We start from the raw sequence: 25,137 nt of genomic DNA, 5'->3' as shown, positions 1-25,137 counted from the left end.
ATTTTATTTATTTGAGAGAGATAGATAGAGACAGCCAGCGAGAGAGGGAACACAAGCAGGGGGCCTAGTGGAGGAGCCTGATGTGGGGCTCGATCCCATTATGCTGGGATCACGCCCTGAGCTGAAGGCAGACGCCCAACCCCTGTGCCACCCAGGCGCCCCAATCCTTTTTATTCCTAAGTGGTAGTCCCTTGTGCGAATACACCTGTTTATCCGGTCACCAGGTGGAAGGCTAAATAGAGTTGACTTGTGACTGAAAAAAGCTGCTATATTCACACACAGGTGTCAGTGTGAACAGATTTTCATTTCACTTGGATCAATACCTAGGAAATTGTGTCATAGGGTATTTTGTCAGAAACTGCCAGTTTTCCAAAGTGACCTTACAATTCTATGATTTCCCCGGCAATTTGAGTTTCGTTGATCTGCATCCCAACCAGAATCTGATATTGTTTTAATAGTGTGTATGTGATTTTACTCTTTACCATTTTCCTAATGATTTATGATAGTGAGCATCTTTTCATGTGATTATTGAAATCCATTTATTTTCTTTGGTAAAGTGTCTTCAAATCTTTTGTCCATCTACTTTTTTTAAAGTTGAGTTCTGGGTCCCAATCATTATCAGGCATTTTCTTTCAAGCCTGGACCTTTAAAGACTTGGTACCACCTTTGTTTGAGACAAAATGCTTGATGGAGGTACCTACTTCAGTTTTAAGAATTCTAAGGATTTGGGAGTAGCCTTAATGGATAGCTGGCCCTGCTAATTACTGAACTAGTTACATTTGGTAGGTGCCTTTCAACCTTTTAATTCAGCAACTCTTATTCTTAACTTGCTGTATATTTGTTTCATCTTGTGTCATTCCCTCATTTCTTGCTTTCCTTCGTCCAAGTTTGGTACTGTGTGTGCCTTTTTCCCAGGCTCAAATTACCCCCTTTGCTCACTTTGAGGAAATGTGTAGCCAACTATTCAGACATATACCCTTTTTAGATTATTTCCACGAGATATCAACCCTATACATACTAGTAACTGAGCTTTTGCTTCTTACTCTTATTCAACCCTCAGTAAGGCACGGAGCTATTAATAGCGAAGTTTCGATATTCTTTTGGCCATTGTGCTAGTACCTGTTGCTCACTGCATCATGTTACAACTGAGACCTGGTTTTACTACGAAAGAAACTGGTGCTTCAAAGAATTCCTTGTTAACCTACAGATGATTCCACTAAATGTGACATGTAACACTGTGTTAAGTTTAAGGTGTATTGCTTACTTTGATGCATTTATATATTGCAATATGACTGCCATGGAGTGATATTTATCACATTACGTTACAGCACAACATTATTATCTATATTCATCATACCGTGCATCAGATCTCAGGTTTATTTATTACTCATTACAAGTCTGTACCCTTAAACACCACCACTCTTATCCACCCCAATCACCTGGTAACCACCATTTTACTACATACATTGGTGTTTCCTTGTTTGTTTGTTTTCACCCAGTTAATTCATCCAGTCATCCAATGAAAGACTCTTCAAATCCTTTCTTGGAACCAAGTAGGATACAAATAAATGACTAATTTTATAGAGACAAAATTTTCTGTGATCTCATACTCTTCCAAAGGCAACTTTGAAGTTGCAGAAACATCTTCCAGGGACTCTTTCCCTGTTACCTACTTCAGTTTTAAGAATTCTAAGATCTGGAGAAATCATAGGGTGCACTATGCACCCTATGATTCTATTTTTCCCCCTAAAATATAAGGAATTCTAAAACATGTTGATTAGGAAAGCATATATGACATACTAGAAGCCAAAAATCAAAACTCTACCTTAAACATCACAATAAAAGAAAATTTATGTGAGTATAACCAATTAATACTAATTCAAGCAGGTATTTTATAGTTTTGCTACTGTTTTAGGCATCTAGTATGTTTTATGCATTGTTACAATTGATTACAAGGGTGGTTATTACCAATGTTATTTTTTTTTAAAATGTCAATGATTTTTTTTTTTTTAAAGATTTTATTTGACAGACAGCCAGCGAGAGAGGGAACACAAGCAGGGGGAGTGGGAGAGGAAGCAGGCTCCCAGTGGTAGAGCTGATGTGGGGCTCGATCCCAGATCGCCGGGATCACACCCTGAGCCGAAGGCAGACGCTTAACGACTGTGCTACCCAGGCGCCCCTTACCAATGTGATTTCTAAACTACCCCAAAACCCATACTGATGGTAAAAAATTTTTTTAATTATGTTGAGGCTATGCCACATTTTCTCCTTCCCTCAAGAAAAACGTGTACCTTTTAGTTGCAGGTAAATATAAACAACTGGTCAATGAGCACTTTTTTTTTCCTTTAGGGGAGCTTCTTATATTCAAAACATACTTAAAAAACATACTTTTAACCACCAAATTACCTGTTTGGCATCAATAATATAATACAGAAAAACTCTCATCCAGAGTATCCACACCTAGTATTTGCTTAATGCTACTGAGGAATTAGCAGGTTACTTAGGAATTGAGAAGTAATTTCAAGAATTTCACTGCTGAATCCCCAACTAAAATTTTATTTCCTTGGGCTAAATAGAACATATACAGATCTATTTAAAAAAATAGTCATCCTATTAGGCAAATTCAAATCTGCCAACCTAGTTTTAGTCCAAAACCAAGCCAGCAATAAATATAGTCAGCAACTACACGGCCACTAGGTGAGCTTTCTTGACAGTTCTTTGTGGAATAAATGAGAGACAGAAGATGTCGAAGTACCAGTGGAACAATTTTCTTCCTAATCCAAGTTAGCCACTGGTAGTCGTCTTGTCCTAGTTGGCTCATTAGATTCCTGTGTGTTTGTCTTCTGAGAAAAAAATCTTACCATCAGTTCTTATTTCAGACATGTCAGGTGATTATTTTCCCACAAATACCTAAAGCTCATCATTACTAGGGAAAAAAAAAATTGTCCCCAAAACTTTTAGTCATGAATGAGTACACAAACAACATTTGGATAGTAATTCCATGGTGCAAGGATTTCCTGCAAAGTACCTTTAATATGTCTGCATCGGCAGCAAGCATTAGGCTGTGCTAATTTTGGCACCAGAATGTGTAGCACTACACATTATAAAGTCACCCCAACCAGTATTTATCCATATGAAGAGAAAAACTGAACAAAAACATAGTTCTGATAAAGGCCGCATTCATAAACCCAATACAGTTTAATTTTTTTTCACAATCGAGGGCGCTATTTAGGATTGTTTTGTTAATGATAAATAAAGACAGGAATTATTTAGAAAATAAAGTACTTCACCGTTCTTTACTGTTATATATTAAATGTCTTGCTATATAAAATATACCCTCAAGAAGTCAAAATATTTGAAATCAGTGTTTCAAATAAAAATCACAGCTATGTTACTGTTCAGCAACTCCATTCAAATAAACATTGGTACTGCATTCTCAAAAAAAAAAAGTAGCTGAGGCAAAAGCTTCGAAGTTTGCATTCTGGGCGTATAAAAGAAACACCTCACTATGCACCCTTTACAACTGCCACTCTGCTTCGGTAATCTGAATCTGCCATATCTTCAACAGGTAAAGCACTGTGCTGAGAATATAAAAAGTTATAAAAAGGCAATCATAAAAGATTAAATCTTGGTAGGCATGTCAGCTTTCTTTTCTTTTAATAAAAACAAAAATAGTAATTGTCATCTAGTTAAATAAGTCTCTTTTGTATAGAGTGTTCCAGTTATTGAAAAAGGGCCCTTAAAAAACCCAACTGCCTAGATCTTAAACCCTACCCCCTCCTGCCCCATAATACATGTTTGAGGGAAGAGTCATTTAATGTGCAAATTGGCAAAAACAAATGTGGAGGAGAGGGGACTTGAAATGACATGCCCGATCAAGTCTTGGTTTATTCTTTTACAATATCAACTTCCAAAAAGTAAAATAACCAAAGTAGTCCTAAAAATACACAAAACAGACCTTCATCTTTGCATTCCTTTCCCAATAAACACAAAAAGTATATACAGCATGTTTAATAATATGCAATATGCAAAAGCTTTGTGTTGCTGTTAGCAACATCTATCCCCACCCACCCTCCTTATTCACAAGTGTACCTCTACTAAACACAATTACATCACTAAGCCTGTTAGTTTGAAAGGGTCTTAAATTTGTTAAAACTGGAAAATCTTTGTATAGGGGCTCCACTCATTTGACTCAAGGTTATAGACTTCCACCGTATTCAGAAATTCATTGCCATCAAATCCTCCCACTGCATAAATGGTGTTCCCTACAGTTGCAATCCCAGCGTTGCTCCTTGGTGAAGTCATGTTTCGCATCATCTTCCATTCATTTCTAGTTGGGTCATACATCTCCACACAACTGATGGCATGAGAACCATCAAAGCCGCCACCTACAAACAATTTTCCTAAAAGAGAAAGGAAACAAGGTAAGTCTAGAGAGAATGATAAAAAAACGACTTCATCTGTTTTTTGCTAAAATCAGTGGTTCTTAGTAGAAATGCCTGCTCATTCTATCAAAGTACTCGTTAAATGCCTCACTTAATGTGGCAAGTGCTCTCTAGAAGCTGTGGATACAAACAGAATAAAATTGATAAAATCCCATTCATACCCGGAACTCAGGCAATTTAAAAGGACAGGGGTAGCCATGTAACTGACGTGTAATTCTCCCACAACAATTCTTTGTGGTAGCCACTATTACTGCCATTTCACAGATGAAATGAGGCACAAAGGTGGACAATTCATCTAAAAATGCGGCTAGTTAGCGACAAGCCAGAGTAGTTCTGTGCACTGGAAATTTTGTTCCTAGTCCAGTGCCTAAGAACTAAGATTCAAAAGAAGTTATAGAAAAGCAGATTTCAGGGGCGCCTGGGTGGCTCAGTCATTAAGCGTCTGCCTTTGGCTCAGGTCATGATCCCAGCATGCTGGGACTGAGCCCCGCATCGGGCTCCCTGCTCAGTGGGAAGCCTGCTTCTCCCTTTCCCACTCCCCCTGCTTGCGTTCCCTCTCTCACCGCCTCTTTCTCTGTCAAATAAATAAATAGAATCTTTAAAAAAAAAAAAAAAGGCAGATTTTAGATAACTGAACATTTTCTTGAGCTTTCCAACTATGTAAAATTATTCTGGTACAAAAGCCTCTTGGAAACAGACCAGGAGTTATCACTTGTTTTCAAATATATATGTAGAGCAGTTAATAAGTTATTTTCAAACAGATAAAATGTTAGCATTAAATACTGTATAACTTAAAAAAAAATTCATTATTTTCTCATCTGACTGTCACTTACCCTGTCTGCATCTATGCATTTATAGAAGAACTGACAAGACTCGGGGTGGGCCGCGGGCTATCGGCCCGTAGGCTACTTGCTGGCATGTCTACACATCCATGCTTTCAGCAGTTAAGCCACAAGCTTAACTAAGATTCTACTTTATTCCCAAGACAATGCTAACTAAACTCATTATTATAATTACATAATTAAACATGTAAATCAATAAAATGGATGTGAAAAGAAAGCTGTGTCTATGTAATACCAAGTTCAGTGCTTTGGGAAGACTCGTTACAATGGTCAGCATTGCTTCCAGTCCGGTACAGAGTAGACAGGAAAGACTAGATCTAGAGGATCACTTATTTTTGCTTTGCAATCCAATTCTTTGAATTCTTGCTCTAAAGGAACTCCAAGATGATATGTTTTGCATATGGTTTATGGAAGGAAAGGACTTAGAACTTCATTCAGCCACGCAGCAAAAGACTAGTGTGTTGATATGTTTTTATTATTAAATACTAAGTCTCTATTAGAAAAGACCTCGAAAAGACAAGCCATCAATCCCTACTACATCAGAAAAGATGGCTGCTTCTGAGTTCTAATTACACAAGTATATAGTCATCACTTACATTCTCTTGGAATTTTAGAAGAAATTCTTGTCACTCCCATTCCTCACTTTTCCAAATTCCAACACTCACCATCAAGAACAGCTACGCCAGCTCCTCGCCTAGCCACGTTCATGGGTGCGATTAAAGTCCAGGTGTTATTTTCAGGATTGTAACGTTCTACTGTGTTCAGGCAATTCCAAGACTCTGCACCTCCAATTATGTACAAATAACCACCAAGCTCACAGACTGCAGCCTGGTGTCTACCTATAAAGTCAAGTCAAACCAAAATTATTACTTTATCTCCCAAAGCTACAAGTCGTATACTACATATACTGTTGATTCAGAAGTTAAAAACAAAACAAAACAAAACACAATACTCCCCCCAAAACAAAAAACAGAACACACAAAAAAATCAACTCACGAATGTTAAGAGGAGCACAGCTTGTCCACGACTTTGTCACAGGATCAAATACATCACAGTTTTTCAGTCCTTTTTGACCATATGGATCAGAGCCACCAACGATGTATAATTTCCCATTCAGAGCACACACTCCTATGTGAGCATAAAATAAGGTTATATACTGATAATTATCATATTTAAATACTGATTATCCCAGTAGAAAAGTAATTTTACCTGCATTACAACGGTTAGTTCTCAATTCTGGAACAGGAGTCCAGTCATCTATGCTTGGATCATACATCTCTCCACAACTCAGGTCATCTGAGTGGCCATTGGATCCACCTACCACATAGAGTTGGCCCTGTATCAAAAATGAGAGATGAGAATTTCTGCCATTCTGAAGTTTAAGAAACAGCTGAATATGGACTGCTTCCTCCTGCAACACAGTGCACTTACCATGAGTACAGCCATTTGAAATCGAGCCCTTGGTGTTCTCATGGGAGCAAGAAAGGACCAGTGATCTGTATGTGGATCATAGCATTCAACTGTTCGCAGACACTCCTCTCTGTTATAGCCACCTGGTAAAAGAACCATCAAGGTTTATGTTTAAGATGTTAAATTGGACGAGGGTTTCTGGTCCAGAATGATTTAAGCAATCTGTACGAGAAAAGGAACTTTTATTCATAGACTTAATATGGCCCCATTAGTTGGTGTTTTAACTAACAGCTTATAATAGCCGAACAACATTATCAGTATGAGTAAATTGCTTAGTCTTGGCTTGAAAATAAGGACAGAATAATTCAGCTAAGTTATAATTTAAGAATTAGAAATAGACATTTACTTAAAGGTTAGGCAACATAGCAGTATTTACTTTTTATTTCTTGGTCTTTTTAGAATGTGGTAAAGAAGAATGCCAAGGAAGAAGACACATTAATCTCTTGTCTTCCAAAGTTCACATGTCCATTTAAGAGGCTTAGCCAGTTGAAAGTTTCCAGTAAGAAAACACTCATCCTTCTGTTCTTACCTGCTGCTATGAGCTTGCCATTCATCTCTGCTGTCCCCAGACCAGATCGTGCATACTGCATGGGAGACATGGGCTTTTCTATTAGCTCATCTGGTTGCATCTCAAAGCTTAAACTTTTCATTAGTTTTGGAGTACTCGTTGGTGAGCTCTGTGGGCTGTTTCGCCCGTGAAGGAAAATTACACAGAATATACCATCCAGCACAGCCAGGCACAAGTAAGTGTTATCTGTAAGCACAAAAGTTCTATGTTTAAGATGCAATTATTATTACTTTTGGTTGCTGTGTGATCCTGAATTGGACTCCAGATTCCAGAGTGGAATGATCTGCTATTGTTTTCCAAATTTAGTTGCTTCTTTTTTCTCCACAAATAGTCACTTTCAAAGTTATTAAATGGTTCCGCTCAATACTCCTTCTTTAAAAATAAATAACTCAAAGACAATCTAACAAGTGTAATACACTTACTTGAAGTCTTTTCCGAGGCAACGATTTTCCACTCGTGCTTAGGGCTTTGTACTGTAGCATTTGGAGAAGAGAGACATCCAGTGGAACTGCTACTTATCGGCTTATGGCCATTCTCACGTGGTGGCTTTTTCTGCAAAATCAAAAGGTAGCTACAGAAACCTAGCCAAAGACCGTACCTGGCGTACCTTTGTTCCTGAGCTATTCCACAACACTGAAAAAACAGTATCTTTCAGCTACGTCTGGCGTTTATAGCATACCTAAATTTGACAAACCAACACCTTCCAACGGACACAAATTACTGGCACACTTCCATCTCCACTTGCAATGAAACAACTGTACCTACACAAGTAGGCTGGTCAGGAAAAGCTCAATTTAAGCCATTAAAAAAAACAAGTTGTAGATCAAGGATCAGATACCTCAAGGGGAGGGGGGAGAACCACCCCTCCAATAATCTACATAAGCTCACAGAATCTTTATACTAAGTGTACAATCATCTTCCAAAAGAGGTTATTAATTTAAAGGGGATGAATTATCCGAAATAATACATTTAACCCCCTGTCTCTAAGACAAACTGTCAAGTGTCATTAAATCGTATGTATTCTGATATCTTTCATACAATGCCAGCAAAAAGTGAGCAGATATTTATCCAATCCAGTCCCTCTGAGAAGTATTTTTCAGGATAAAAGTGGCAGTTACAAGAAACACTGAAAGGTATATTTCTTCAGGACCACCTTACACATATTATAGAGTGCTTTTCTAGACAAATTAAACTACAACAAAACATAAAAATAAAAAATAGTAACCAGAAATAGAACACTACTACTAAAAGAACCAAACATCCACAAAAGTAGAATATACAGGAACACTAAAAGAGGGAAAAATGGGCAAAGCTACAAATTTTCAAATGATTGTAAGAGAATTACACTGTGTTCTTATGTATGAGTTCCCTGTGATGGTTTTCTTCCAATTATTTTAGTCCTTGACGCCTTTAAAGGATATGATCATATGGAGTTAGAGGAATCAAAGACACCCTAAAAGGAACTACCAAACAAACAGCTACCACCTCAGTACCTGACCAAGTCTGCTTATCCACTTATTTCGGTTCCCAGGGCCAGAGCCACATGGGTAGGGTAGGCAAGATTTACCTAAATTTACCCAAATTTAGAAATTTGTTTCTTGTGGAAGCAAAAAAGCCATGTAACAACTCTTGGAGGAAAAGATTTTGGTAGCTACCTAAAGCTGTGAAAAGTCTGGTCTGGGCCACTCAACAAGCGTGATTACAGCATACGTAGGCTATTTTGAGAAGAGGCAGAGAATGTACCATGTTAATGGTTACCATTAAATTCTACTTAGACATTTATTATATACCTAGGTATTATTAGGCACTTTATTCACATCATCTCTTTTAATCCAGTAAGGACAGTACTGCCAATCCATCTGATAGATAACAATACTCAGAGAAAATATGCACTGCCAAATGCAATACAACTAAAAGATTAGAAATTCTGAGTATATGGCCACTTTCTTTATATTACAACGGACTTGTGTCCTCTGCTACTAGAAATTACAAGGTACATAAAACCCCATCCCAACCTGCGGGAAGAAGGGATCCAAAGTATCACAAGCTGATGATGCTTAAATTAAGAGCTTTTATCACAGTAAGAAAACTGTTCTAACATATGGACTATAATTGAGAAAAAAATCAACGTGAAGAGAAAAGCATAGTAACGATGAAGACTATTTGGGTTTTTTTTTTTTTTAACAAGTCATATAGAAGTGCTGGTTAATTCCTTTATATTCCTTCCTGAACATTTTCAAACACCATCTTTTCCTCTCCTTTACCTTCAAACTTTCCTGTATCAGCTCCCACCCAGCTACCCACTGGCCCCCCTTTCTTTGCCTCTGACTCCCCAGGGGGTAATCAATGGTGGCTGTTTCTTTTTGAACCACTATTACTTCTCAAGCTAAGGGATTCTTGACCTTCATACTCTTTGGAACTTTCACCCTCTAAAGGTTACCAAGTGGCCTCCCAAAACTAATGCAGAAGAGATGTTATCTATAACCTTCTTTTACATGACCTCCCAAAGAGTGATTTGACACAATTAACAATTTATTGTCGTCCTTCAAACTTTCTCCATCTATGTTAGCTAGCTTTTAAACATATTTTGATTCTAATTCCTTCCTTCCTTTCTAATGGCTTCTTCTCAAACTCTTTTCCTATTCCTCAAGCCTAATGTGTCCCCTCATCCTGTTTTACTTCATGATCTTTATCCAGGGAACCACCTTCTAATAAGTCACATTTGTCAGAATCCCATTTCCTCAAATTCTTCCTTTTCCTTAATTTTCTTATTCTAAATATTCACTAGGGACTCACTCAACCTTTGAAACTAAAAATGCCTAGAGTCCACTCTTCCTACTTCATGTCCCTGGATCAAGCCATCATGTTTTTAAAAGACTGCTTGTCATAGTCTGTAAATTGGTCTCACAAGCTTTAATCTACCCTCTGTACCTGGGTCATAAAAATTGAAGGGTTTAATGCAGTCATTTATTAGAGTAAGAAAAACAAAAGGAAACAAACCATAGATCAGTTGGAGTCCCATTACCTAGAGACTGCCCATCTGATAGTTAACCATGTGATTTTTGCTGTTTAGAAATACAGTAATTTAACCAATCCCCCTATTGTTGGACTGCTGTTATGAAAGTTGTGAAATATAGCTCTTCATATCACTCTCCTCCCTGGTCTAAAAATCTTTGAAAGCTCCCCACTACCTGAAGGATCAAGTGTAAGCCCCCATCAGGTGGCATTTACCTATTTTCCCAACCTTGTGACCTGCCATTCTAAGCCTATCATCCTTGCAGACGTGTTTTTGCTTTGTGACACACTTCCCTTTATCTGCTATGCAAACTCCTCAATCCTAGGACTGCTCAAATGTTGCCTCCTCTGTAAAATTTTCCTAATTTCTCTCCTGCTCCACCATGCCCTCCCCTTTATGCCTTTTGTAGATGCCTCTTCTAAGACTGTACCTTTTCAATCCACTGCTGTAAGGTCCTGCAACCAGACACTGTCCCTCACACACCTAACACCATGGCCTGCCACTTATCAGGCACTCAAACTTTGCTTTTTGAAAGAGTAATTTTTAAAAAAATGTTAACATCTTAGAGTTATGAGGAAAAATATCCTAAGTGTTCAAAATGCACAACTATGAACAAAGTTCTCAACTAACTCAAACCCTGACACTTTTTGTGAAAATAAAGATATTTGGCCACTATTGCCATGGAATACCTGAGATGTTCACCAGTCAGGTTTGTTTTATCATATACTTTCTATTAAAGAAAACCATCTCTTAAAACTGAGTTAACTCAGCCTACTCTATAATTTATCCCTCACAAATAGAATGCTAAGCTGAAGGCCAAACAAAAAGACTGCATCCTCTATCACCATTTATGTACACTCCAAACACAGGCAAACTATTGTTTCAGAAGTTAGAATAATGGTTTCCTGGGGCGGGGGGTTGTGTAAGGAAGTGACTGGGAAGGGGAAAGGCTTCCAGGATGGTAGAACTCTCTTCTTGACCCAAGCAGTGTTTAAATTAGTGGGTTTACTATTTGATACTTATGATTTGTGTACTTTTCTCTAAACTATTTGTCCCTAGACTAAAAAAGTTTATACCTGAGATTTAAAAAAAAAGGGGGGGGGTCTGACAATACTCATTCCTGTTGCAAACTATTTTTTTGTAATCTAATCCAAAAAATCAATTTCTACTTTGCTTCATCTTATTGGCCTTTCTTCTTACTACCTGTAAATCCTATTTCATTGAGGAAAAAAAAATCTAAATGTGTTGAATTAATTTCTTTTTATGTGGCAAAAACAGTAACTATAAGAAAGACTGGCTTGTTTTGTCCCGAAAATGTTTCTCTTCAGTTATACCAATGAATTCTTCCACTTTCCTTTATTAAAGGAAAATTTCAGTATGCTATAAAATGCTCTAATCACATTTTAACCTGAGGTTACCTCAGATGTGCAATGTGTACCTGCACAAACTGAATGTGGTCATCATCACTGCCAAACACCTCAGCCTGTCCATCTAGTAGGTTCCCATCAAGCAGCTTGTGATCAGCTGAGTAGTACAAGGTTTGAACCTGCAAAACAGCAACAGAACACCCATGTGGCTACCGTCTCCATGGCTACTCCACTAGTATGCAGATCACACAAACGCCTCAAGGTAACCTCCAGTATGCTTCTTGAACTTCTTGACATCTTGCTCTGGCAGGATCCCGAAGTAAAGAAAATACAGGTCATGGTTGTAAAAATTTAAAAAACAAAAATCAAATACAGAATCTTCTAATACTGGCTGAAGAGTCCTTGGCTTGATTGGCTTGAAAGAAATCTTCATTTTCTCATAGCTTCTATTATATAGCATTAAGAAAAAAAGCACTAGTACAGTATATATAGGCTCTTATAGAATATACATATTTACAATAAAATATGGAATATGGTTTACACCTTTGAAGTGGTCTGATTTGCATTAACATTTCTGTCCTGTAGGCAATGTCAAGAAAAACACATAAAAAGCAAATGCAAAACGCAAAACAAGCTGTAGAGACACCTCCCTTAGCAGATGCAAACACATGGTTAATGCACCTGATTTTCAAATGAGAAACTATATAAAACTTAAGAGATGACCTGTTAGCCTTCTTAGAACATAATGATAACAGCAGGTTTCAAGGCCCAACAGATCTGATAAAGCCTTCAGTGAATCCAAAAGGCTTAAACGGAATGACGGAGGCAAGGTCACTCTACGGCTCCATCTGCATATGTTTAATTCCCACCATCTCTCCATCCAATTTTTCTTGTGTATTTTTAAAAAGTAGCCCAAGTTAAGTGAGTGACTGTATGTATGAACAACACCATTGAATAACACAAAGCTTTAAAGATAGAATCCTGTAAAGGAGTAAACACCATTAAATCATCATCGTTCTCTGCCCACAGCGGATTTTTCTTAGGAGAACTGGGGCAGGACTGCTGCTTCTTTACGTGTCAATACACTTGAGGTTTCTTCTTGTTTCTTCAGTCTTGGGTATCCTAGTTTTGTTAATAAACCTATGGGGAGATAAATCAATGGGGAGGAACAACCATTAGAAGCTTTTACCTACTTTCAAATTTAAAGCAAAAACCTGTGAAGAAAAATTAAGAATCTATGGAAAATTTCAGTACCACCTCCCATTTCTAAAGCAAATTACATGCTACTTTAAAGGAAGTTAACAGCACATAATAAGCAAAGAAATAAAAAAAAGAAAAGCAGAAGACCAAACTGAACGGTTCATTCAGCTCACCTGGACACCCCCCCTGTTTCTCAGCTTAGGGGTACCTATAGCAAAATTTAAATTCTTTAGGGTCATGGTTATAAAATAAAAGTGAAAGGGAATCCTTCACGTTATAGCAAAATAATTTTTAAGAATTGTTGAATCCCATTTACTTTAAAACTAACCTCTTCCATCAGCTCTTCCAGACTGTCTCCATTCTCCCAGATGCTACGCTGCACCCAGTTGATTACCTTTGTATACAATTTGCCATTGCTGGGCAAGCAAACATTATCTTCAAGCATTACCTCCAACTAGATTTAGGAAAAAACAGTGACACATAGATCAGTGTTGAACCTCTAATTCTCAGCTTAATGCTCAATTTCATAATAAAACAGTCACAGATGCCCAATCACATTCCATATATTTACTCTAATTTATAAAAAAATCGGTAGTCAAAAAAATACACATATGGGTAGGCAGTTACACTGCTAAAAATAACAGTATTGTTTCAATGTACTGTCTTTTTCCCAACCATTACTTACATGCTTGAAACATGGACAAAAATTCCGTGCCTGGAACTAAGTAGTAATATCTCTTTATAGATTTTTACTCCTTACCTTTAGCCGTGGAAGTTTAAGAAACTCTTCCTCTTCTGAAATTTGTAACAAATGTTCCTGAATATAAGCATCAACCTTATTCAACAAACGAGAGTCTCCCATACAACTTGCAAAATTTCGGTAAGAGATGCAGCTGGTAACATCCATTCTAGATAGTAAATAATCACCACAAACCTTGGAAAAGAAATAAACAAGTACCAACACTTACATATATTTTATTTAACGAATATTTAATCCTCAGTGTGTAAGCATTATGTGAAGATATAAAAGATGAACCAAAAATCACTGCCCTAATCAAACAACTTTAACATTGGGAAGAACATATGTATACAAACAATAAACATCAAAGAATGCCATACAAATGTCTAAGTTGTTTAAGGGAAGATGCAACAAACTGAAATGCTCTGATAATGCATATGAAATGTTCAAATAAGCATTTCCAACTAGAATAATTAGATAAGACTTCGTCATGAAGGCAGTATCTGAACTGGGATCTACATGAGAGATGATGCTGAATGCAGAATAGAGGGAGTAGTGAAGAGAGATGTTGTGGACGATTTAGTTTAGCTAGAGCAAAAGATAAGGAGGAAATAATTTTGGAAAAATAGCAACTACATTAGGGAAAAACTGCAGTGCTAACTTGAGGAATATGTGCTATAAATCATAGAAGAATTTTTAAGCAGAGAAGTGACATTACAGGAGGGGCCAGGAAACTTCCTCTTAAGGTTAAATAGTATTTCAGGTTTTTGAACCATATTGTCTTTGTCACAACTATTCAACTCTGTCACTACAGGTGGAAAGCAGCCAGAGACCATATGTAAATGATAGGTATGTTCCAATAAAGCTTTATAACAGGCAGCTGGCTTACAGTTTTACTGACTCCCAAATTAGAAAATCATTGCTTTTTTTTTTTTGTTTTAAAGATTTTATTTATTAGAGTGAGTGTGGGAGGGGCGCCTGGGTGGCACAGCGGTTAAGCGTCTGCCTTCGGCTCAGGGCGTGATCCCGGCGTTATGGGATCGAGCCCCACGTCAGGCTCCTCTGCTATGAGCCTGCTTCTTCCTCTCCCACTCCCCCTGCTTGTGTTCCCTCTCTCGCTGGCTGTCTCTATCTCTGTTGAATAAATAATAAAATNGACCATATGTAAATGATAGGTATGTTCCAATAAAGCTTTATAACAGGCAGCTGGCTTACAGTTTTACTGACTCCCAAATTAGAAAATCATTGCTTTTTTTTTTTTGTTTTAAAGATTTTATTTATTAGAGTGAGTGTGGGAGCACACAGCAGCGGGGAGAGGCAGAGGGAGAGGGAGAAGCAGGGAGCCTGATGTGGGACTTGATCCCAGGACTCTGGGATCATGACCTGAGCTGAAGGCAGACACTTAACTGACTGAGCCACCCAGATGCCCCGAATGCCTTTTGTCCTATGAATTATTAAGCAGTTCAATGGCATTAAATTCTAGGAGTCCTTTTTAAAGAAGAACTCGAGAGTGTAGAAGAACAAATAAACTGAGAATATAAGTTATATGATTAACTCTTGAGAAAAACAAGAGTATTTTACATCCTGCTATCAGTGACTGATACAGCTACCTGGCCGAAAAAACCACTGAAAAGCAAGGGTTTAGCTCAAATTATCTGAGAGAAATATGACCTTGCTAAATAACTATAGCTTAATAGTTAATAAATGGTTAAAATAATATTCAGTTCTCTAGGGGAAAAGGGGGACATTTTCAAGTCTTAAAACTTAAAATTGGTTTATGACAAATTACTCATTCTAACCATGTAAAAGCACACTTGCTAGTAAGTCTTCCTTATATGTTAACTTCTGGTACTCTACCTGCTTTACTCGGTCCATCTTCAGCTTTTTTGCTGCAGAGTAAACATCTTTTACCAATTCTTTATCAGCTTTCAACCTTTAAAAAAAAGAAGTTATCGCTTAGGATACTAAGACCTTAAAACACAGATACTTAATTGAAATAAATTTAGAGAGACTTGGAATTTCCTGATCATATCCCCTAATTATACAATTTATACAGTACTTACTGAGCAGTGTAGGCATAATTCAGTAAGACTTCAACAGCTTCTGGATTGAGATCATCAAATTTCACATGAGAAATTCCATGAGGATCACTATCACTATTAAAGATTTCAAATAAATAGGGACTGCAGCAAGCCAGGACTGCTCTGTGTGCTAACATCTCATGGCCACAGACCTGAAATTATGAGGAATTAAAATTAGAAGTACTGTGGACTATGTATTTCTCTAGCTAATTACCACATCAGATTCTTTAGCTAGTATTTATGAGTAAATCATTGTTTTTAAAGTTATTTCAATGAAATGGCTACCATGAAAAAGAAAATAAGCAAATTCAAGAACTTATTGCTTTTAGTAATAAAATAGCAATTTTGTAGGTTTCCAGTTAAGTTTTAAATACCTGAAGTCGAACATCACAGAACTGGCCACTTTTCCTCAGGGCATTTAATTTGGCAACAGAAGACTCAATAAAATTTTCGTCTTCAAACATTAAATATCCATTGGGAATCATTTTCCTTATAAATTTGGCTAAAGGGCAGAAAGAAAGCAGAGTTATTTTACTCCCAAATGAGGATTTTTATAATTATACCTTAAAGAGTAATATAGTATCTTTATTTTCAAATTCCATCCTATCAACACAAAAATGTTATTACACAAAAACACTGTGGAAACACTGGCAACTCAAGTCTTTGTACCCCTATACTTTGGTCCTAAGTCTTTTTGAGGATTCATACAGTGGTGAGTATTTCAACGCTTTGGTCTAGGTTTCCACGTACATTCACTGCAAAGGGAAAGAAGCGTTAACCCAGCCGTGCCCAAGCCCATACAACGAGCAATCTAAGAAGCCTGTACAACGGTCATCACTTACAGGTTTCTGTCTTTTGGGCTGCTGTCATTGCTTTACTCTCAAATGAGAGATCGATAAGACAAATGTAAATTTTGTTCGCTTTGCAAGGTTCGGATATTAGAAATCACTTACCTCCTAAGAATACATGCTAGAAATTTAATGTTCTTAAAAAAAAAAAAGTCCACTTTACCTTTACTTGTGAACTAATGGCTATATAAAATCCATCATTAAAAAGCAGTAATAGATTTCAGTTTGAGCTGATTTAAATTCAAAATAGCTTACAGAAAGAGAAAATAGAAAAATGCTTTTTTCTACAAATGATTACTAACTTCCGCTTTAAGAAAATTATAAATGCTGTTAGCATACTGGGCACTGAATATTCACTTACCTACTGAACTGGTGAGAAATGGATTTCTGGGACGTCTTAGATAATTCAAGGACAAAGGAGTGTTCAAACTCAGCACTTCCTCAGTGTATGAAGACAGGTGGTTGAAGTGAAGGCAGAGGTGTCTTAAGCTCTAATGGTGATTCCAAAACTATCAGGCTTGAAATGATGTAATCAAGTCCTTAAAAGCTATAGACACGAATTTCTTCTGTGATAATCATGCATCATAATCTGCAATAATGACAAATTTTAGATACTCAGAATGATCAGACTCTCATTGATCTAAGCAGATTAGATCAAACAAAGTCCTTATCTTGAAGAAATGATGTAAATGACACAAATACAGAAAAATAACACAAATGCAGTTATACATAAACGTTTTTCATTTAGCCTGCAACTATTCAGGTGATTAAAACAAACAAACAAACAAACGAAAAAACACCTTCCCCTGAAGACAGGAGCTAATAGCATGTATCATTTAAGTGAGATATACAAGCATAAGATTAGAAAACAAATACATATATTGGTTAACTCTAATATACTTTATACTATTAGAATACAACTAACATACAAACATATGATCTGTCCATTTTCACCAGCCAGCAAGCAACCTTTGGGGATCATTCCCAGACATGTATACAATGTTACAGTCAAACCAGATACAGTGTTCCCCAAGATGTACTCTGCTCTTCCCAGACTCTGTACCTTTGTTCAAGTTGTTCTCTTTTCTTGGAACACCCTTAATGCAACCTCTGCCAGATGAAATCTTACCTCCACAGAGCCCCTGCCAAATCCCCCCAGCTGAGAGAAGTTTCTCCCTATCTTCTACATACTAAACACTCTGTGAAAGGCATTGTGTAATCTTCCAGCTGGTCTGTTCTGAGTTGGCCTTCTGTGGACCTCCGTATCTTCCTTGATTCAAGGCCCTGGAAGACAGAGCCTCTGTCTTGTTCATCATCTACCCACTACCAAAACAACAAGCTTAGAAACTAAATATAAAGATGAGTACTTGTTGACGTGAACTAAAAAAACAAAAGGGAAAATACTGATGGCTGTTCTTTGTATGGTCCTTTTACTTATATACAGTAATAAACTACCAAGAAATAATTCTAGTTCAAACCACATCTTCACAGTAATCATATTCAGTCCTACCTCCATTTCCCCCTTCATTTTCACATGTCGTCAACTACAAGTGTCAAATTCAGACGGTACTTATTTTTTAATCACCTGAACTGCTATGACACTATGTCATTATAATTCAGGAAATGAGAACTAAATAAATTATTCGAAAGATGTACATACTTTTAAAAATGGACATCTTAAAATTACCTGGATTCTCCTTATACATCAATCAAACCCAAATTCTAACAATTATGTTCAGGTGAATAATCACTTAACCCAGAACCCACTGAAGGCCGGTCCAGCTCCAACTGAACAACCCGTTAAGTTCAACACATGCACAATCTGTAATGGGAGCTGGATCCCACATGCTAACTGGTTTCTCTAGAACTTAAGTTCTATTTCAAGGACATCCTGAGTAATTCTGACTCAGGTTGGGACTGTGGTCAATGCTTACCCCTGCAACAAAAGTGTTACCATACTCTTATGTAATAATGATTTCCTCTGCTCTACAGCTCCATCTAGATTAGATAGTTCAGCTTTTAAGAAATCAGTTCATACAAATTATTTCCAAATACCACACAATTCTATGTACACAGAGAAAACACACCATCCTAAGGGAACCTTCAGATATTTTCATCCAAGACCCAGCTCAAAAATTCAGAAAATCTTTGTATATACGATATATATATATACTTGGGTGGCCAATCCACAGACATGGTTGATAACTCTTCACTTCAGTTTCATAAGCTGCTCTTAAAAGAAGGATGAAAGGGGGGGAAATCCCTCCATGCAAATTATGTTGATATAACTAAAATGTGCTTTTTGAGAAACCAGAAAATTATGATACGGAGATTCATAAACATTTTAAAGGGTGACCAGTTTTATTCATTATTCAGTGTTTCTGTGTAAACTAGTCTTGATCTAACCAAGAACAAAATGACATCTGTTTATATTTGATAAATTGGAAGTTCTACCTTAAATTTTTTTTTGGGGGGGGGGAGAGATGGTTAAAATCACTCCAGTCCATTGGAAGAAAAAACTGGAGAATTTCTGGAGCAACTTTAGGTATACAAATTTGTACAATATTATTAGTTTTGAAATAAAATGAGTTCTTCTACACTGAGAACTTGAAGACTTTCTAGTACATTAAGGTCTTAATATGCACCTCATCCATCTCTTTAATGATCAGTACAACCCTACTTGATTTTAAGAGCTAGTCCAAGTCCATGTGACTTTTAAGTTAATGCAACAAACTTACTTTACTCAATTACTGTCCTCATATGCTGTAGGTCCCTACTCTCCCCCCGTCACCCACCAAGCTGGAGGAGGTCATATCAACTCCTGCCTGCAAAACCATGTCTTTGAAAGTTCGCAGTCACTTTCACTCAAGTAAGCATTGGGCAAATTGAGTTTCAAGTGATTCTAGAAATTTGTAGATCTTAGTCTGGTCTGTGAATCTCAAACTCAGTAACTAGTGGAATAAAAATGTGGGTAGAATTTTTTTTCTTTCAAAAGCCCAGCCAAAGCCCCAACACCCCAGAGTTAAATAAAAGCATAAAGCTTAAAATTCTCTTTGGTATTTAAAGAATATGAAAACACTAATCCAAAGGGATACATACACGCTTATGTTTATTGCAGCTTTACAAGAGTCAAACTATGGAAGCAGCCCAAGTATCCATCCACTGATGAATGGATAAAGAAGATGCAATACACACACACACACACACACACACACACACACACACACACAACGGGATATTACTCAGCCATAAAAAAGAATGAAATCTTGCCATTTGCAACAACATGGATGGATCTAGAGAGTATAATGCTAAGCAGAATATACCAGAGAAAGACAAATACCACAGGATTTCACTCATATGTGAAATTTAAGAAACAAATGAACAAAAGAAAAGAGACAAACCAAAAAAACAGACTCTTAACTATAGAGAACAAAAAGATGGTTACTAAAGGGGAGGTGGGTAGAGAAATGACTGAACTAGGTGAAGGGGATTAAGAGTATACTTGTCTTAATGAGCACTAATATATGGAACTGTCAAATCACGATATTGTACACCTGAAACTAATGTAACACTGTGTTAACTACACTGGAATTAAAATCTAAAAAAAAATTTTCTTTGGTATTTAAAATACACATTCAACTAATCCACTTTAAAAATTAAAACTGGGGTCAAACACAATATATTCTGGTAAATGCACTTCAGTTCCTTAGTATGACCAGTAAAAGAAAATGGAGACAGAAGACTCATAAATGAGTAATTAAACTGCTTTAGTAACACCCAGAAGTTCACATGTTATGTTACCACAGGCCCCAAAAGGATTAGCTTAACTGAAATACAATTCAACAGGTCTTATCCAAGAGTTGTATAACAGGTAGGCACAATTATGGCCTCCTCTCCAAATTCTTCTCAGGCCTTCAGTAAGTGCAAGATAAAATGTTAGCATCAAACTTTCAAAAGCATCCTTAAAACCTCAAGGCAAATTACAAATGTTATTTAAGTTTCAAGGTAATCTTTTGAGGGCAGCCAACTGACAAAATAGCAATGAACTCTTTTTAAAAGACGGATTTTATAATTACGCAAAGTAAATCAATCTTTGTAAAACGAGAAGTTATACATTCCCAATGTCACTTTCAAACTACTGTCTCAAAACTCACCGAATCCATTCACTTCCTCCATCCTCATTGTTCTGAAATTCTTGTATCCCCATTTATGGCACCAAACATATGGCAGGCACAATTTGGAATGGGATGCTCATAATATCAATGGATTTAACTCCATTCCCCAGCCCTGAATACTTCACAGACCAACCAAAAAGACTGATAAATCAAGCAGTGAAAATAGTTCAAACAAAAGAGGAAAGGGGTATGACAGCATACATATTCCAGAAACTGCAGCTATTTCTGTTTCAATGGATTATAGTCTGCAGGATGTATATGGTAAATAGTGGGAGAGGAAATAAGAAAGATCAATGCTAAGGTTTAAACAATGCTGGAGAGCAGAAAAGATTATAGCAAGAACACTCTAGCACAATTGTGGGGGATGGTCTGGAGGAACAGATAAAATATGGAAGCAGGGACATTAAAATATTATATACCCTTGCTTATCTTGTATTTTAGCTTGGATATGTGTGTGTGGCATCATTGTCAAAATCAGTATCAAAATTAGAATTCCAAAAAGCTTAACGGTTATTTTTTGTTCGCTGCATGCTCAAAGTTAGGAAAGAAGGAAAAGAGGAATTTGCTTTGGGACATTATAATGCTGAGGTACCTACCGGCTACCCAGGTTATTACCACAAGTGTTAGAATACTGATCTGATAGTTGGGAAAATACTGATAGGTTTAGAAATCACTTAAAAGGTGGTAATTCAAGTTTACAAGTGAAGATAAGCATGTATTTTCTGTGCTTCTAACAAAAAACTAGAGATCACTCCCTTGTTTAGAATTCCTTCATGGAGATTTTTGACTATAAAATCATATTGTTGAAAAGTCAATGAAATGATTTTCAGGAGTACTTTATCTTAGTATCTGTGATTAAGACATTTCCCTAATAAAACACTTTACATTAAAAAACCATTTGCAAAACTACATTCAATTGCCATCTAAAATATACCTCAACCAAGAAAAAACCCCCACTCTAAAGTAAGTAGCCCAAAAGATAACAATTTAAAACTAAAACCAACACCTGGGATCCTGTTTTTTTTTGGGGGGGGAGGGTTAGAAAAATGGTACAAATTAAGATAAATCAAGGTATAATATCTACTAATTAACTATAGAGATTTTGTGTATTAGAAAAATTCAGAGGAAAACCATTCTAGGTCTCTTTTAAATCAGTGGTTCTAGTTCCGTTTTACCACCAACTACCAAATTATACACATTTGATAAGTAGCCTGCCAGCTAGCATTAAATGATACTATTGTTAATCCAATTCTAAATAGCGTCTGCCTCATCTCCAGATACACAACTGCTTTCCTTAGCATCTTTAGACGGAAGTTTCAGCACGATTATGTCTGAAACTATTCATCAATATTTCGTTATCCTTGAATCAACGGACAGTGCTAGAATTATTAAAAGAAAATACGGATTCTGGTAGTCTAGTCCGTGCTTTACTTGTTCAACTGTTAAGAGTAGTACTAGGCTTCCAAAGTTTTTACTTATTACTAGACCGAAGATCACCACATAAACTCCTCAAAGAACAGTTTGATACCAGGGTATGCTTATCCTCCATTACTGGCAACAGACATCAGGAAACAAAACTGCGCCCTTTAGGCTTATTTCTACTTGCTGTAGGTTTTGAAACGTCAGCTGTTTCAAACAATAGATCTGTCTACTATGTATTGAGAAACAGTAAATCTATTTCTAAAATATTTGTGGTCCAAGTCTTCTTACATTCAACTCTCAATTTGGTATTGTCTGATACTTTCCTACTACCATCAAGAACTTAGAACCAAACACCCTTTTACAAAATGAGTATAAAAATGGAAAAAGAGCAAACCTCTCCGCCGATTTCTTTTGTAAAAAGGAAAGCTGGCGATCGCCCCAGAGTGACTGAAGAGCCCAGTAGCCCCAGGCCTTCCTCCCCGCGCGGCCGGGAGGGCGCCCACTCCCAAGGCTGGAAGGCAAGGCGCCCGGCGCCCGCACACCCCCGGCAGGGATTGGCCGGCCACGCAGTCATTCAGCGCCGACACGTCAGGGCAGCCGCTCCCTCCCTCCTCCCGCCCCCTTCTCCCCGCGCTTGGCAAGAAAAGCGGGCAACGTGGAGCGGGAACAAAGGACCCCGCGGCCCACGGCGAGCCGGGACGCGGTACCACCCCACTCCAGGCCCGAGGCACCGATGCAGCTCCCCGCCCACACGTGCCGGGTCCCTGGAGGTCCCAGGGAGGAGAGTCCAGACCTCGATTAGACCCAGACACTAGGAGTCGGTTACTGACAGCGGGAAAGGAGATTCCCGCGTCCTCCTTCCGGTAGTCATCCCTGCTCTGTGGCGCCCTGACCCAGGCCCCCAAGGATCCCACGGGCAAAAACTCCCGCCCTACTTCCTCTGCCCCAGCTCTCTCTAAAGAGGCCAGCACTAGCCTCGGCCGCCAACGCGACCCGGCAACCATGGCAGCGCCAGGAGCGCGGGGCCCGCGCGGCGCCGGCTCCTCGCCCCCAGAAAGCCGCGGTAGCTGCTTGCAGCGTCCTCCCCCGGGACCAGGACGCTGCTCCGCGCCTCATACCGTCTCCCCAGCCGCCCGCGCCATCCCTCTGCTCGGACTCCGGTCGCGCCCTCTCCCTCCTCCACCGTCTAGGACCTGCACGTATTACCTGGTTCATCTCTGAAGAGATGGAAAAACTCATGTCTGGAGCTTCGATGGGGAGCAGGAGGAAGCGGGCGGGAATCGGCCCAACGGAAAGCGCCTCGAGGCCGCGGAGGGGGGGAGCGGTCGAGCGGGAAGACGAGTGGTCAGTCCGCGAAGGCTGCGAGAAGGAGGCCGCGCCACCGAGGGTTCGCAGGGACTCGCTCGCTCGCTGGCACTGCCGCGCCGAAGCAGCAGGCGGAGAAACTGCGCCGAGCAGCTCCGAGCGACCTACCTCCACGCGCGTCCCGGAGACACTGCCGCCGCCGCCGCCGCCCGCTCGCGCCGCACCCCCTCGCACGTCACCACGTGCGCCGCCGCCGCGGCCGCCAGTGCCTCCCGGCAGCTTCCGGGCCGAATCCGTTGGCGAATCACAAGCGAGCACGAGAAAGCTCCAGTTCGCGGCCCCGCCCGCCACTCGCCCGGCCTCTCCTTCGCCCTCTTGGGTTCCTTCCTGCTCGGCTCAACTAGGTCAAGGCAAGGTGATCCCAGGGAGAGAGGCAGTGTTTGGGGCGCGCCTCTTATTTATCGCGTTGTGGTCTCCTTCCCTAGCCTCGCACCCTCGCGTCGCCCTTTCGGACTGTTCCGGAACTGGTTTCCTCCAGTCGCCCTCACCTGTGCTGCCTCCCCCTAGAGGCACAATAGCCGGAGATCAGATGTGGGAGATTAGATTTCTCGACGTCAGATTAACATCTAGGCAACTGCCCTAGACTGGAGCTGGCCGCCGTGGACGTTAGAGTCTGCGGTTGGCTGTGGGCCCTTACCTTTGCTGGAGGGTGGTGGGGAGGGGGCGTGGGGATTGTGAGTGAGAAGAGAGCCACGCTGGGGGAAGGGGTGAAAAGATTCAGTAACCGAAAAAACCATTGGAGAGGTCAGAGAAGGCCTTCTATTATATTAGTGTTGCTATAAAAACCTGTTTACTTCTGCTTTTGGTCCCCCGGATTTCTGTTTAGTCTGAGCGCGGCTCTCCTTTCGGAGTCACTCGGTTCTTCGCCGGTCTTGCCCTCTTTTGGAAAAAGAAAAAAGCCTGGAGAATCTGCAGTCCCTATCGTAGCCTTCTGGGGCCTCTTAGACCACATGCCAAACTTAGTTATCCACCCTGCCACTTTACCCCCAAGAGGCAAACCTGTTCCGGGGACACATGAGGTATATTGGGCTCTGACGGCAACTTCATGTGACTGAAGGGCATGCTGGAAAGTTTCCTAGATTAAAGGTGAGGGGATTTACTGAGGTAAAGTTGTTTAGAGTTTGGCAGAGGTTTCCAAGCTAACGTCCTGTTTATCCTGATTTGGGGAGGGCACTTAAGCGGCCTAGGCCCAACCTTGTTTGTATTTGACCACTCAAGTTAATTTGTAGACATTTCTAGGAGCCTACCATTCTTTATCATGAACTATTTATGCTTATGGGAGCAGAAAAAATAACTGTTGGGGCCCTTCGTCGGCAACAGAAGCTTTACAACTTTTCTTCCTAAAATCTTGAGGCAAGGAGACTTGTTTTTTCACCCCTGTTCAGTTGTGGGAGGAAACAGGAACTAAGATATTTATTAGTATGACTCTCATATCTTGAGAAAAAGACTGCCATTTGCCTCTGGGCTCTTGTTTTTGTCTTCTGATGATTAATAAGGGACAGCAGTGTTCACTTTTATTGCAAATGTAACTATTGGAGCACGTGACTCTTAAGTTTTTTTTGATACCATGGGCTTCATTTTTTCAGTGAGAGAGTATGA

General features: G+C 39.1%; 2 protein-coding genes across 3 annotated transcripts in view; one reads left to right on the top strand and one right to left on the bottom strand.

Moving 5' to 3' along the window:
- Positions 1-1,363: 1,363 nt before the first annotated feature.
- Positions 1,364-23,672, bottom strand: IVNS1ABP (influenza virus NS1A binding protein). 2 transcript variants are annotated; one of them, XM_034666800.1, is made up of 15 exons: positions 22,568-22,709; positions 16,938-17,165; positions 16,103-16,230; positions 15,711-15,880; positions 15,505-15,580; positions 13,669-13,842; positions 13,237-13,362; positions 11,780-11,887; positions 7,748-7,877; positions 7,287-7,511; positions 6,719-6,840; positions 6,497-6,623; positions 6,284-6,415; positions 5,953-6,126; positions 1,364-4,403 (listed from the first exon to the last, which is right to left on the bottom strand). In XM_034666800.1, exons 3-15 carry the CDS (start codon positions 16,211-16,213, stop codon positions 4,150-4,152), a joined length of 1,929 nt encoding a protein of 642 aa, XP_034522691.1. In that variant the 5' UTR covers positions 16,214-16,230; positions 16,938-17,165; positions 22,568-22,709; the 3' UTR covers positions 1,364-4,149. The 2 variants fall into 2 exon arrangements, with proteins under 2 accessions (XP_034522691.1, XP_002920898.1); XM_002920852.4 differs by lacking the exon at positions 22,568-22,709 and adding an exon at positions 23,380-23,672 and having other exon boundaries at positions 2,528-4,403.
- LOC117803535 overlaps positions 23,176-25,137 on the top strand; it is an 88,666-nt gene continuing 86,704 nt past the window's right edge. Inside the window, exons 1-2 of the mRNA XM_034667652.1 lie at positions 23,176-23,321; positions 23,397-23,888. Of these exons, the coding sequence (XP_034523543.1) occupies positions 23,176-23,321; positions 23,397-23,888 (638 nt within the window). The remainder of the gene's footprint in view (positions 23,322-23,396; positions 23,889-25,137) is intronic.

The sequence above is a fragment of the Ailuropoda melanoleuca genome, chromosome 8 (genome assembly GCF_002007445.2).
Source record: "Ailuropoda melanoleuca isolate Jingjing chromosome 8, ASM200744v2, whole genome shotgun sequence".
NCBI lineage: Eukaryota > Metazoa > Chordata > Mammalia > Carnivora > Ursidae > Ailuropoda > Ailuropoda melanoleuca.
Note: the sequence above shows the minus strand (reverse complement) of the source record. Positions and strands in the feature narration are given on the sequence as shown.

Bases quoted from the DNA above. Each gene is read 5' to 3' on its own strand.
- IVNS1ABP (XM_002920852.4), bottom strand. From the start codon at position 16,213: ATGATTCCCAATGGATATTTAATGTTTGAAGACGAAAATTTTATTGAG. The intron at 6,841-7,286 runs GTAAGAACAGAA...TTCTTTTACCAG, and splicing joins TGGCAAGCTCATAGCAGCAG to GTGGCTATAACAGAGAGGAG. The intron at 4,404-5,952 runs GTGAGTGTTGGA...TTTCTCTTTTAG, and splicing joins TGGCGTAGCTGTTCTTGATG to GAAAATTGTTTGTAGGTGGC.